Raw genomic sequence first — 12,027 nt, 5'->3', positions numbered from 1 at the left:
ACTTGTTATTTTACCTTGAATATATGAGGTTTCTGTTTTAATAATTGGAAATCTGACGGAACGAAATATTGCGGATTTATTGTACCAAGTTCGCGCCAATTCCGCCCACCCCTACTTTAAATACCCCTGCACCTGATAATCATAACCCACCCTTACTCTATAAAATACCCCTACACCCTTAAACACTAACCCATCTTAACCCTATAAATCTACCCTGTTCCCAAAAACCCAACCTATCCCTAAACCCTAAAAATACCCCTGTACCCCAAAACCAAAACCTAGCCCCGAACCCTATAAATACCCCTGTACCCCAAAACCAAAACCTAGCCCTGAACCTTATAAATACCCCTGTACCTCAAAACCCAAACATACCCCTGAACCCTAAAAATACCCCTGTACCCCAAAACCCAAACCTACCCCTGAACCCTAAAATACCCCTGTACCCCAAAACCCAAAACCGAGCCCATAACCCTTAAAATACCCCTGTACCACAAAACCCAAACCTACCTCTGAACCCTAAAAATACCCCTGTACCCCAAAACCCAAACCTAGCCCAGAACCCTAAAATACCCCTGTATCCCAAAACCCAAACCTAGCCTGGAACCCTAAAAATACCCCTGTACCCCAAAACCCAAACCTAGCTCTGAACCCTTAAAATACCCCTGTACCCCAAAACCCAAACCTACCCCTGAACCCTAAAAATACCCCTATACCCCAAAACCCAAACCTAGCCCTGAACCCTACAAATACCCCTGTACCCCATAACCCAAAACTATATCTGAACCATTCAAATAGCCAAACACCCCAAAACATATACTTCAGTACCCCAAAACATATACCCCTATACCCATACTTGCCTTATCCAAACATTTTTAAAAAACATGCTTTTACCATTTATGCATTTACAACGAATTTCGTTGTAAATGTATGCGTGGTAAAAGCATATAAAATGTAATGCCATGCGTTATAATGGCATTGCGGAGTCATGGTACTTTCGTAATGAAAGTATGCAGAGTGATGGTATGCGGAAAGAAATTTGCGGAATAATGGGTGTTTACCCTCCGCCGTAAGTACATTGGTGGCACGGCGGCCCACATCTCCAGCAACATACTCATATTTTTTCACCACCAATTGGAAAAATGCACAGGTCTCTCTGCCCAGCACCGACATACACTTTTAGACACACCTCCCACCACAAGTTCTAGAATTGCGAACTTTAGAGATGGGGAGCTACGTTAGAATCTCGGCATCAGCTCAACATCCTGTGATTCCAGGCAAATCGCTTTGTCTCCCCGTCCCTACCACAAATCAGTGTGTTCTTCTGTAATGTAAATTGTGCTCATGCCATGTTGTCGAGTTCGCGCTATATAATATTGCAAGGAAAATAAAGTAGGGAAACTCGAGTTCACACACTACTGAACGTGCACTCTTAAGTGCATCAGCAGTGCACTGTGAATCGGAGCGTTTCACAGGCCTGTCACAGATAAGAAATGCTATCAAAACGAAATCCTACGAAACAATATACTACTGGCCGGCAGCAATTCATACCCGGATAACGTCGGGACGGGCTGCTAGTATAATATACTTTCACCCTTTCAAGGATTCAGGTCTCGTACCGGTACCACTGAACATGCTTTTATACTCATGTACATGCTATTAAAATATACAAAGCTTAAGGGGAGACATATTTACATAGCATTCATAGATCTACAGGCGGCATTCGATTACGTCCCAAGAGAACTACTGTGGACAACCCTGGGTGTCCCAGAAGAGATTCAAACCCAGATAATTAGGCTACACTAGCATAATTTTGCCAGGGTACGTTGAGGTCAACAAGGTAAACTTACAGAACATATCCCTATTAGGAGGGTAGTGAGACAGGGCTGTGTGATGGCACCAACCCTGTTCTCGCTCTATATTAATGTTGTCTTGGACAAATTAAAACAATGCGGCCATCGGTCCCCTAAGATCTGCGGTATCCCAGCCCCTACCTTTCATTTTACAGACACTATCATCTTGTTTTCCCAGACACCTAAAGGACTCCAACTTGACAGTTTCCATACCTACTGCACAAAGAAGGGATTCAAAATCAATATAAGTTAGACAAAATATATGACTGTGAATAGGTCATTCAAGAAAAATGTGAGAATGAGGGGGGGGTGGAATTGGAGCATGTGAACAACTTTAAATATTTGGACATAATAATAAATTCCAGATTATTATGGGAACCCCAGAACTTGCCCTACCCCTATACTGAAGTGAGCCACAATCATTACAAGCCAGCTCAAAGAAACATCTTAAGTCAGTGTACTGGGAATATGTGGCAAATTCTCATTACCGCAATCCAAATTCAGGTCTATTAACAACTGGATTTCTTACTATGAAGCCAGTTTCCACTTTTGAAGATTTCCTAGATGAAATTCAACCTTATTTGGTGAAGATATTGTATATAAAATGTCACTATAGATATCTTCAAATTAGATCCTATACTTTCAAATGCCTATTCATGAGATGGAGAGCTGCACCTTATGCACTTTAGATCAGGTAGAAAACAATATGCATATTTTATTCTTTTGTACTGCCTATAATACATAAACGAGAAAATGGATTCATCCATTATGTAAGAGCTTGGGCTACAGAAAATTTGAGGAAGCCCTGAGGGTACTTAAAAGTGATACAGCACCCCATATAATCTTCTCTCTCAGTAGGTATTTACTCGCAGTCAGTTTTTTACGCAAGAAGATAGGGCTGAAATTATAACCTCTGCTATAGAGTGGTTTATAAGGCAGATTGTGGGCTAGGATGTGCATTTTATATAACTTCTGATGCAAGCTTGTTGCTCTGCCTACAAAACAATGTAGTGTATTTTTACTTGTTTATGCGCTACTTTAATGGCCTATGGCAAGAATAACGTATTTTTGTTCTACTGAACCAATTGAGAAGTCAACAGACTCTGACTCCTGCCAGCTGCAGAGAGGAACTCATCAGAGATGCCCCCCTTTCCTTTCTTCTTTGGCATAGTGATGAAGCTGTTGAATATGATAATGCACAGGGAGGGAGCACCAGAATGATAAGACTTGATGGTTATCATCCCTCTTCAGCCGATTTGGCGCCGATAGTGGCACAAAGTAACAGCAGAAGAGCTAGAGAGGGTTGTGGAAGAAACCCACCTTTTCAGAAACAGATAATGTGGAGCTCGCTTTATCTAAGTTTAACAACTCCCTCGTAGAGGCAATTAATGTGTTGGCCCCTCTGAAGTTACATAAGCAATACCCCACCTCCAAGCAAGAGGTGTGGTACACAGAGTCTCTTAGAACAGAGAAACAGGGGTGCAGGAAATTAAAGAAAATCTGGAGGAAACACGTACTGAGGAAAGTAAGAAAGCACACTTAGATTCTCAGTCCAGCTATTATAAAAACATTAGACTGGCAAGGAAGAACTGTCTTGCCCAGCAGCTTGCTGAGGCTGGCAATTCTTCCAAAGAACTGTATAAAATCTTACATGCCTTTGTAAAACCGATCGCTTGTGAGAGTCCTGATGACTTTTCTCAGTCTCTCTGTGATGATATCTCTCTATTTTTTGAGAACAAAATAGAGATGATCTATGACAAAATCACGAAGGCCTCCAGTCAAAGGAATAATACCTCCATCCCCACTCAAATATCCATACATGATGACAACTCACTAATGATATTCCCGCAGTCAATGACTCTGACTTTGCCTCTCTGATCAGTTATATTAAAACGGGGTCCCCTGATGACTTTCTGCCCGCTAAAATGGTTGCCTCCTTGAGCACTCTGCTTGGACCTGAGATTCAATCTGTAATAAATCTCTCCCTCAAGGAGGGACAGGTGCCTCTGGAGTAGAAGAAAGCGGTGGTGAATCCCATTCGGAAGAACACAGCGCTGCCATGGACAGACCTCTCTAACCTCCGACCCATCTCCCTCCTGCCATACCTTAGCAAGATGACAGAGAAACATGTGAACACCCATTTGTTTAAATACATCGAGGCAGCGGAAGGTCTGGACTTTTCACAATCTGGGTTTAGACCTAATCACAGCACCGAATCCGCCCTCCTCTCCGTGACCGATAACATCAGGACGGAACTAGATGGAGGGGGCTCCATGATTCTGGTGCTGTTAGATTTATCCGCTGCCTTTGACACAGTGTCACATGAGATTCTTCTCGGCCATCAAAGGGAGGTGGGTATAGGAGGCGCTGCCTTGTCCTGGTTGGAGAGTTTTCTCTCAGGCTGGTCACAAGGTGACAGATTGGGCTCCCTTCATTCCATCTCTAGGGAGCTCACCAAGGGAGTGCCACAAGGCTCATGTCTAAGCCCTACACTTTTTAATGTGTATGTGGCCCCCTTGGCTGAGAGTATATGGGTTCACCCCGGTGTCGTATGCCGACGACACCCAGCTTCTGTTCCCCTTTCAGTCCCTCACACCTGCAATAAAAAAATCTTTTGCTGATGGTATGAGGGCGGTATCTGATTGGATGGCCTTAAACTGCCTCCAATGGAACGTAGGCAAAACGGAGGTTATGTTGTTCGGGGAGGCCCCTCTCCTGTGGTCTCCAGAATGGTGGCCCCTGGACCTAGGACCAGTACCAAGTCCTAAGCAGATAGTAAAGAACCTTGGTGTGCGGTTAGATCAGGCATTATTGCTTAAAGAACATGTTAATCAGGTAACTGGATCCTGCTTCCGTGTTATCAGACTCTTAAGGCGTGTATTCCCATTCCTGCCCGACAGCCACAGAAAGACACTTGTCCAGACTCTTGTAGTCAGTAGGTTGGACTACTGTAATGGCCTTCTCATCTCGGCCAAAGAGGAACAACTTAATAGACTACAAGTGGCCCAGAACACCGCGGCAAGATTGGTCCTTAACGCTCTGCCCAGGTCCACCTCACGTCACCTGCTGGCTAAACTGCACTGGTTGCCTGTTCGGCAACGGGTTAAGTTTAAAGTTTGCTGTATAATACACAAGTGCCTCTTTGGTTCAGGCCCTACATACCTGGTTGAAAAAATCAACCTCTATACTCTGATCGTTCCCTGCGTTCGAGCAACCAATTGCTGCTCCAGGTCCCCAGGATTAAGAGGGCTAGGCAGGGAGGTTGAGCCCTGTCCTATAAGGGCCCAACACTCTGGAACTCACTCCCTCTCTCACTGAGACAAAATATCAATTTCAGATCTTTAGGAAATCCCTTAAAACATACTTAATCTCAATTTCCTAAGCACATCACAGTCTATAATCCTGATTGGGCATCCCTAAGCAGTAGCACAAGTGCGGAGATACCCCTTCAGGGGTCGAGTCCTGCGCTATATAAGAATATAAAATAAAATAAAAAATAAAAATGGTTATACATATTCAATATATTTGTATGCTTATTAGGCACCTATTTAAGTTACAGATGCACTCACATATATTAGGGATGGATTCAAATACTTAAATGTGGTGACCTGTCAGGCCTACAAGTCCACCAGAGTACACCTTGCCTGCTTCAAATTTGAACATCCAATGAATTACAATCTGATTGTTCTCCTGATTCTCCACTTCAGTGAGAGGTGGCAATGTTCAGGTATTTGGGCATTAAACTATATCATGATGTATCCAGTTCCATAAAGGTAGATCGGGCTTTGCATCAAAACCATGGGCGTTTAAGCTGATCTGCCCACGTACCAGCCCAGTAATGCTCTCTTGATGCAAAGCAATACAATGGCATGCAAAGTGATGCTGAGAAATGGGAACGTTTCCAGAATTAAACACTTTTTGCACTGGAAAGTATATACGGTAAACAACTTTGTATCACTTCACTCTGATGCAGGAGTTTAGTTAATCTGGGTCATAGCTGTCAAGCAACAGAACGCTAACATGCGCCAATGTCAACCTCAGTAAAAACATATTGACCAATAAAAACAACTTGCGTTTGTGAATCTGTGTTACCAGCTGTAAATGATTTTGACTGAATAATCCAACAAAGAAATGTTGAATGAAACAATACTGTGACCCCCGATTACAAGGTTGTTGGGGATACAGCTCAGCCTGATCACAAGATATATGCTGTTAATAGATACACAATTACCAGGTTCAGTGACACCGGTAAACATCGTTTACCACAATGTTTTCACAACGCAGTACCTTTAGCACGCATCCCTTACAACGCAAGTCGTTACCACGACTTGCGCTGGAGGGCGCTAAAGGTTTAAAAATAGTTAATTTACTATCCCAACACCTTCCCTAGGGTCCACGGGGACTGGTGTTAGAATAGTAAATTATACTATTCGAAATACGCACCCCCAACGCAAGTCGTGGTAACGACTTGCGTTGCAAGGGATGCGTGCTAAAGGATGCGTTGTGACGGTACGCGTTGTACCGTCATACATCCAGTGACACCTGACCTGGCTTTTCCTAGTGAGTGTCAGCACCCAGTAAACCTGGTTAAGGCAAAGGTCTGCTGGACAAACAGCTTGAGGCAACAGCACTGCCCAACCCCAACTGCTAGTAAATGCGTGCAGACAGCAGCACTTAACACCTGTCATTTCCAAACCTCTCCGGCTCACAGTTTACCAGAAAGATTTTAAAGTACTTGTGTGTGAGCCATAGGACTATCTTTTCTTGCTCCACACTTGAAGCCCCAAAGACCAGATGTACGACCGTTTTTAGCAGTAGCAAACAGGAAATCGGACTGTTTGTGATTTCTAAAAAGGTTTATAGCATGTAGCAAACCTATAGGCTTAGCAAATCGCTACTAGGGAGAGCCTTGAAAAGAGCATCCCTTCCTAATAGCGAGTCGCAGGGGGATGTAAGACTGTTTTGCAACTAGAAATTTGGTCGCAAAACAATTGCATATACCACCAATTTCAAATTAGTGATAAGCCAGTCGCAAACAGGAAGGGGTCCCCAGGGGACCCCTTCCACTTTGTGATTGGCAGTGAAAATGTTTTAAGAGTAAGCAGTGGTCTCACTTTTAAATGCATCCCAATTTCCTTTGATGAAAACAGGCTGCATTCCAACCAAAAAAAAAAAACTACTTTATTAAAAAAGCAGTCCCAGACATGGTGGTCTGCTGACCCCAGCAGGTCAACATCCTTGTGAGTTCTGGCCATTCCCAATGGATCCCAAAATGCGACTTGCCTCATAAATATTAATGAGGCAGTTCCTTTGCGACCCATTTGGGAATCACAAGCGGTGTCACAGACACTGTTGGACATCAGTGTTTGAGACTCGCAATTTGCAAGTCGCAAAAAAGTGCTGATATCTAGTCGCAAATACTGAGAGTCATACATCTGGCCCTGAATTCCTTCTATCGATAATATCAGAACAACTGCTTAGAACTACAAAATGATGCTATTTTAGAATGAGTGGCCGAGGAATCTTAGACCATAAACCTAATCTCACTAATGCTGTCCAAAACCACAGGATTGTCTACGACTACCAATCCTACAACCAAAACTGAAGGCCTGGCTCTTTCACTCTCTGCCCCACATATGTTCTGCTCTCACTCAACAACGAAAAGACCGGACGTATAGTAATAATGATCTTTTTAACATTTAAAAGAAGTACCTTTGGAGTCAATAGAAAAGACATGCTTTTCTTTGGACATTTTTATATGGGAAACTGACAAAACATTTATGAATATTTAGAAAGTTGAGATTGTATCATCAGAGGATACTTGTTACCTGAGTTTCTACTGTGTTGCCAGAGCAACAGACTGACTTGCATCCAAAGACTGAGGTGGAAATTGCCAGGCAGAACTCCAGTGCTGTGAGAATAAGCATCACGGAAACAATGCCTTGTCGGATACCCTGAAATGTAATAGAAAATTAGACTCAAGCCAGAAAAAACACAAATGTACTCACATCACCTTTGGGTATCATACCCCATGTTAGTGGGATGTTTTTTTCCACACATGAAAAGCATCTGGTCTTGTATTTATGAAGCCTTTGGGTTGTCTTTGCGTCACCCAGGTCCGCTCAAGGACAATGCAAAGGCTTCAGCAATATTTTCAAAGCCCCTCGAAGCCTGATTTGTGTAGCATTGCGTAACTTTGTAAACAAATGTAACTCAAAGCAGTGGCTTGCGCTCCGTTGAGTTACATGTCAGCTTGGGTGGGGGATGGGCATTCCCATGCAGCCACCCAAGGGTGTATTCTCAGATTTACAAAGACTTGTAAACCCTGGGAATGCATCAAAATGCTACTCCTTCAGAAGTGAGGTGTAATGAGGAGACATATATTTATTTCTCCTCGTCAGGAATATGCCTTTAGTTATTGTTTTGGCAGGAAGGTGATCCTTCTTGAATAAAAGCAATCCTGCCTGTAATGCAGCCACCCATGCAACATGGCACAAAGGTGCCTGCATTAGCCCTTTGTTGCACACAGTCCTCCAGCGCTAGGAGGCAACAAAAATGATCCATATCTTACTAGATGGCACAAACCCCTGATTAAATGATATATAGTACATTTTTATGTTACTGACTAAACTGGGCAAATACATATAAATAGGGTATCCCATATATAGTGAAATATCCTGTCACACTGATGAGTTTATATACTTGTGGTCTTGTGGTCTTAAGTTACAATTTACGTAACGTGCTGTCCTGTATACCTGTAGTAATAACATTTTTGGGGAGGCACCAGTCCACAGAGAACAAATTCTCTTCTGTGTTTCAGAGTGTAATGTTTATTCATCTCCTTTCATGTTCCAATCTGTACATTCAATGCGTTTCAGAATATAGGAAAGTGTGGTATACCAGTTTAAGGGTTCCTATATGAATAGGAGGTAGAGTAATATCTTCAATAAATGCTGGTATTGAGAGATACGTAAATATTATGTAGCCCCCTACAACAGGGGGTGCATCCATGGTGAAATGAAATTAAATGTAAAAGGCATTTGTATAGCGCATGCACACACCAAGAAGTGTCTCGGCACTGAGCGTATGAAAACCTGCCCTCTGCAAAAAAGCGAATGTGTTTGGTACAACAACCAGGTTGTTTGTCTTGTCCTGAAACCCTGTAGCTGAGAGATGGGACAGGGTTCCCTGGGAATTGTATCCCATGCCTTTGAACAAAGAAACGTGAACGTTCTGCCACCAGTTCTAGCCCGGCGAATCTTAGGGATCCTGGCTAAGTAGCTGTGAGCAGACCGTAGACCTCTCGGGGGCATACGCACATATACTCCTCAGATAGACACCTCCCTTCTCGTAGAGGGCGTTGTGAGCCAGGACCAATCTCTTAAAAAGAATACCCTTTTTAATGGCAATCAGTGAAGCGCCCTCAAGTGTGGATTAATGTGTGTTCTTGGAGCAAGATTCAGAATTATTCAGGTTGAAGCATTTTGAAGCACCTGCAAATGGAGAAAATAGTGTGGGAAGCCAAGATAAAGAGCCTTTGCATAGTCAAGCCTTGAAGTGATCAGGGCTTGTACCACCGTTCTCCTTGTTTCAACTTATAGAAAAGGAAAGCATTTTTTCAGAATGAAGTTTCCCAAAACAGGATCCCACCAATGTCTGGATTTGGGGTTGCAATGATAGGGCACAGTCTATTTTAATTCCTAGGTTTATTACCGCACATTGTGTTGTATTCGGTATTGCACCGTTACAACGCAACTTTTACAACGCACTACCATTACATCGCAACTTTTACAACGCAAATACCATTACAATGCATGCCATTACAACGCATGTCATTACATAGCAGATACTATTACAACGCATGCCATTACATCGTAAGTATAGGTAAGTATATTATTTTTATTTTATTTTATTTTACATTATTTTATTAATTTAATTAATATTAAAAATAAATTAAAATATTAATTTATGTATTTTTATAAAATTATTTATATATAATATTTTAAGTAATTTTGGGGTATTTTTAGGTTTTAGGGCTGGGTTTGGTTTTTGGGGTACAGGGTATTTTTACGTTTTAGGGCTGGGTTTGGTTTTTGGGGTACAGGGGTATTTTTAGGTTTTAGGGTTGGGTTTGGTTTTTGGGGTACAGGGGTATTTTTAGGTTTTAGGGCTGGATTTGGTTTTTGGGGTACAGGGGTATTTTTAGGTTTTAGGGCTGTGTTTGGTTTTTGGGGTACAGGGGTATTTTTAGGTTTTAGGGCTGGGTTTGGTTTTTGGGGTACAGGGGTATTTTTAGGTTTTAGGGCTGGGTTTGGTTTTTGGGGTACAGGGGTATTTTTACGTTTTAGGGCTGGGTTTAGTTTTTGGGGTACAGGGGTATTTTTAGGTTTTAGGGTTGGGTTTGGTTTTTGGGGTACAGGGGTATTTTTAGGTTTTAGGGCTGGGTTTGGTTTTTGGGGTACAGGGGTATTTTTAGGTTTTAGGGCTGTGTTTGGTTTTTGGGGTACAGGGGTATTTTTAGGTTTTAGGGCTGGGTTTGGTGTTTGGGGTACAGGGGTATTTTTAGGTTTTAGGGCTGGGTTTGGTTTTTGGGGTACAGGGGTATTTTTAGGTTTTAGGGTTGGGTTTGGTTTTTGGGGTACAGGGGTATTTGTAGGTTTTAGGGCTGGGTTTGGTTTTTGGGGTACAGGGGTATTTTTAGGTTTTAGGGCTGGGTTTGGTTTTTGGGGTACAGGGGAATTTTTAGGTTTTAGGGCTGGGTTTGGTTTTTGGGGTACAGGGGTATTACGACTTTAAATAAATTAAATTAATTGAATTAATTTAATTAATTTTAATTAAATTAATTACAATATTTACAATTATAAAATTAATTGAATTACATTACTTAAATTAAATTAAATTAATTACTTTTTTTATTTATTTAATGTATTAAAATTAAATAATGTTATTTACAATTTTTAAATTAATTAAATTAACTTTATTATTTTTTTTTTTAAAAGATATGCTTACCTATACTTACGATGTAATGGCATGCGTTGTAATAGTATCTGCTATGTAATGACATGCGTTGTAATGGCATGCATTGTAATGGTACCTGCGTTGTAAAAATTGCGTTGTAACGGTCTGCGTTGTAAAATAACGCGTTGTAACGTCATATATCCGTTGTATTCGGGGGAGGAGTGTCCTGCAGCCACCAATTTCTCCATACCTCTTGTGAGGAGTTGCCAAAAAACACAATCTCTGTTTTATCGGGTTTGCATTTTAGTTGGTTAGATGATAGCCAATTAAACACGTTCGAGAGACAGGACTTAATAGCCCTTCCATCAAACTCCTCCTTCTTTTCACAGGTAAGGTGCAATCAGAGTGTCATCCGCGTATGATAATAGTTTCGCCCCCAGAGCCTCTGCCAGCATGGCTAGGGGTGTAAGGTACGCATTAAATAGTGTAGGACTCCCACAGCCATTTCAGGAATTGGAGATGAGCATGGGGGAATTCACAATGAATAACCCCCTGTAGTGAGTCTAAAGCCAGGCTGTAAAGGGAGGACCTCTGTACATATCAAAGCCCCTCTTTGAAGTCATCTCCACCTTAAAGGCACAACTGGGTATAGGTACTGGGACTCTGAACCCACGATATGAGACACTTCTGAACCTGTAAAGAAACTCTGCCAGAAGGAAGGACAGCTGTGCTGCTACACAAACTGCCACTATGCTGCACTGCTGCTCTGAAAGAACTGCTTTTCTGCTGTCCTGCCCTGCTGTCTGCTACCCTCAGCACCTGCTGAGGAAGAACTGGACTCTTGCTTGAACCCAGAGTGATTTCCTAGGGCATGTTGGCTTGACTCCTATTTTGAGACTCGGGTATATCAAAGTCTCACCTCCTGCTCCTGTGCCTGGTCCATTGGATGTAGGTGCTTGCTCCAGTGAAAATAATGTATTCTCTGGTGTGTAAAGCAGAATCAATGCATCGCTGCTGTTGCAGGAACAAAACCAGAGCATTTCCTCCAGAACCGACGCATCGTAACCACTGTATTCCCACAGCTGCAGTGAAAAAACATTGACGCATCCCCTCAACTGGGTGGAGAAAACCAGTGCATCGGCTTCAGAACCAATGCATCTGGGCTTCGGTCATCCATCTTCAGAACCGGTACATTGCCAGTATTGCGTGGAGCAAATCA

The 12,027-nt window shown here is 42.3% G+C and overlaps 1 protein-coding gene across 4 annotated transcripts in view; it reads right to left on the bottom strand.

Annotated features, from left to right (window-relative positions):
• Window positions 1-12,027, bottom strand: part of LOC147659273 (membrane-spanning 4-domains subfamily A member 4A-like) — a 328,181-nt gene that overhangs the window by 25,267 nt on the left and 290,887 nt on the right. For all 4 annotated transcript variants that reach the window (XM_086951839.1, XM_086951838.1, XM_086951837.1 and 1 more), the window contains one exon: window positions 7,679-7,804. In XM_086951839.1, the coding sequence (XP_086807965.1) occupies window positions 7,679-7,804 (126 nt within the window). The remainder of the gene's footprint in view (window positions 1-7,678; window positions 7,805-12,027) is intronic.

The sequence above is a fragment of the Lissotriton vulgaris genome, unplaced genomic scaffold (assembly GCF_964263255.1).
Source record: "Lissotriton vulgaris unplaced genomic scaffold, aLisVul1.2 SCAFFOLD_435, whole genome shotgun sequence".
NCBI classification, from domain to species: Eukaryota; Metazoa; Chordata; class Amphibia; order Caudata; family Salamandridae; genus Lissotriton; species Lissotriton vulgaris.
This window is presented reverse-complemented; position numbering and strand designations above follow the sequence as displayed.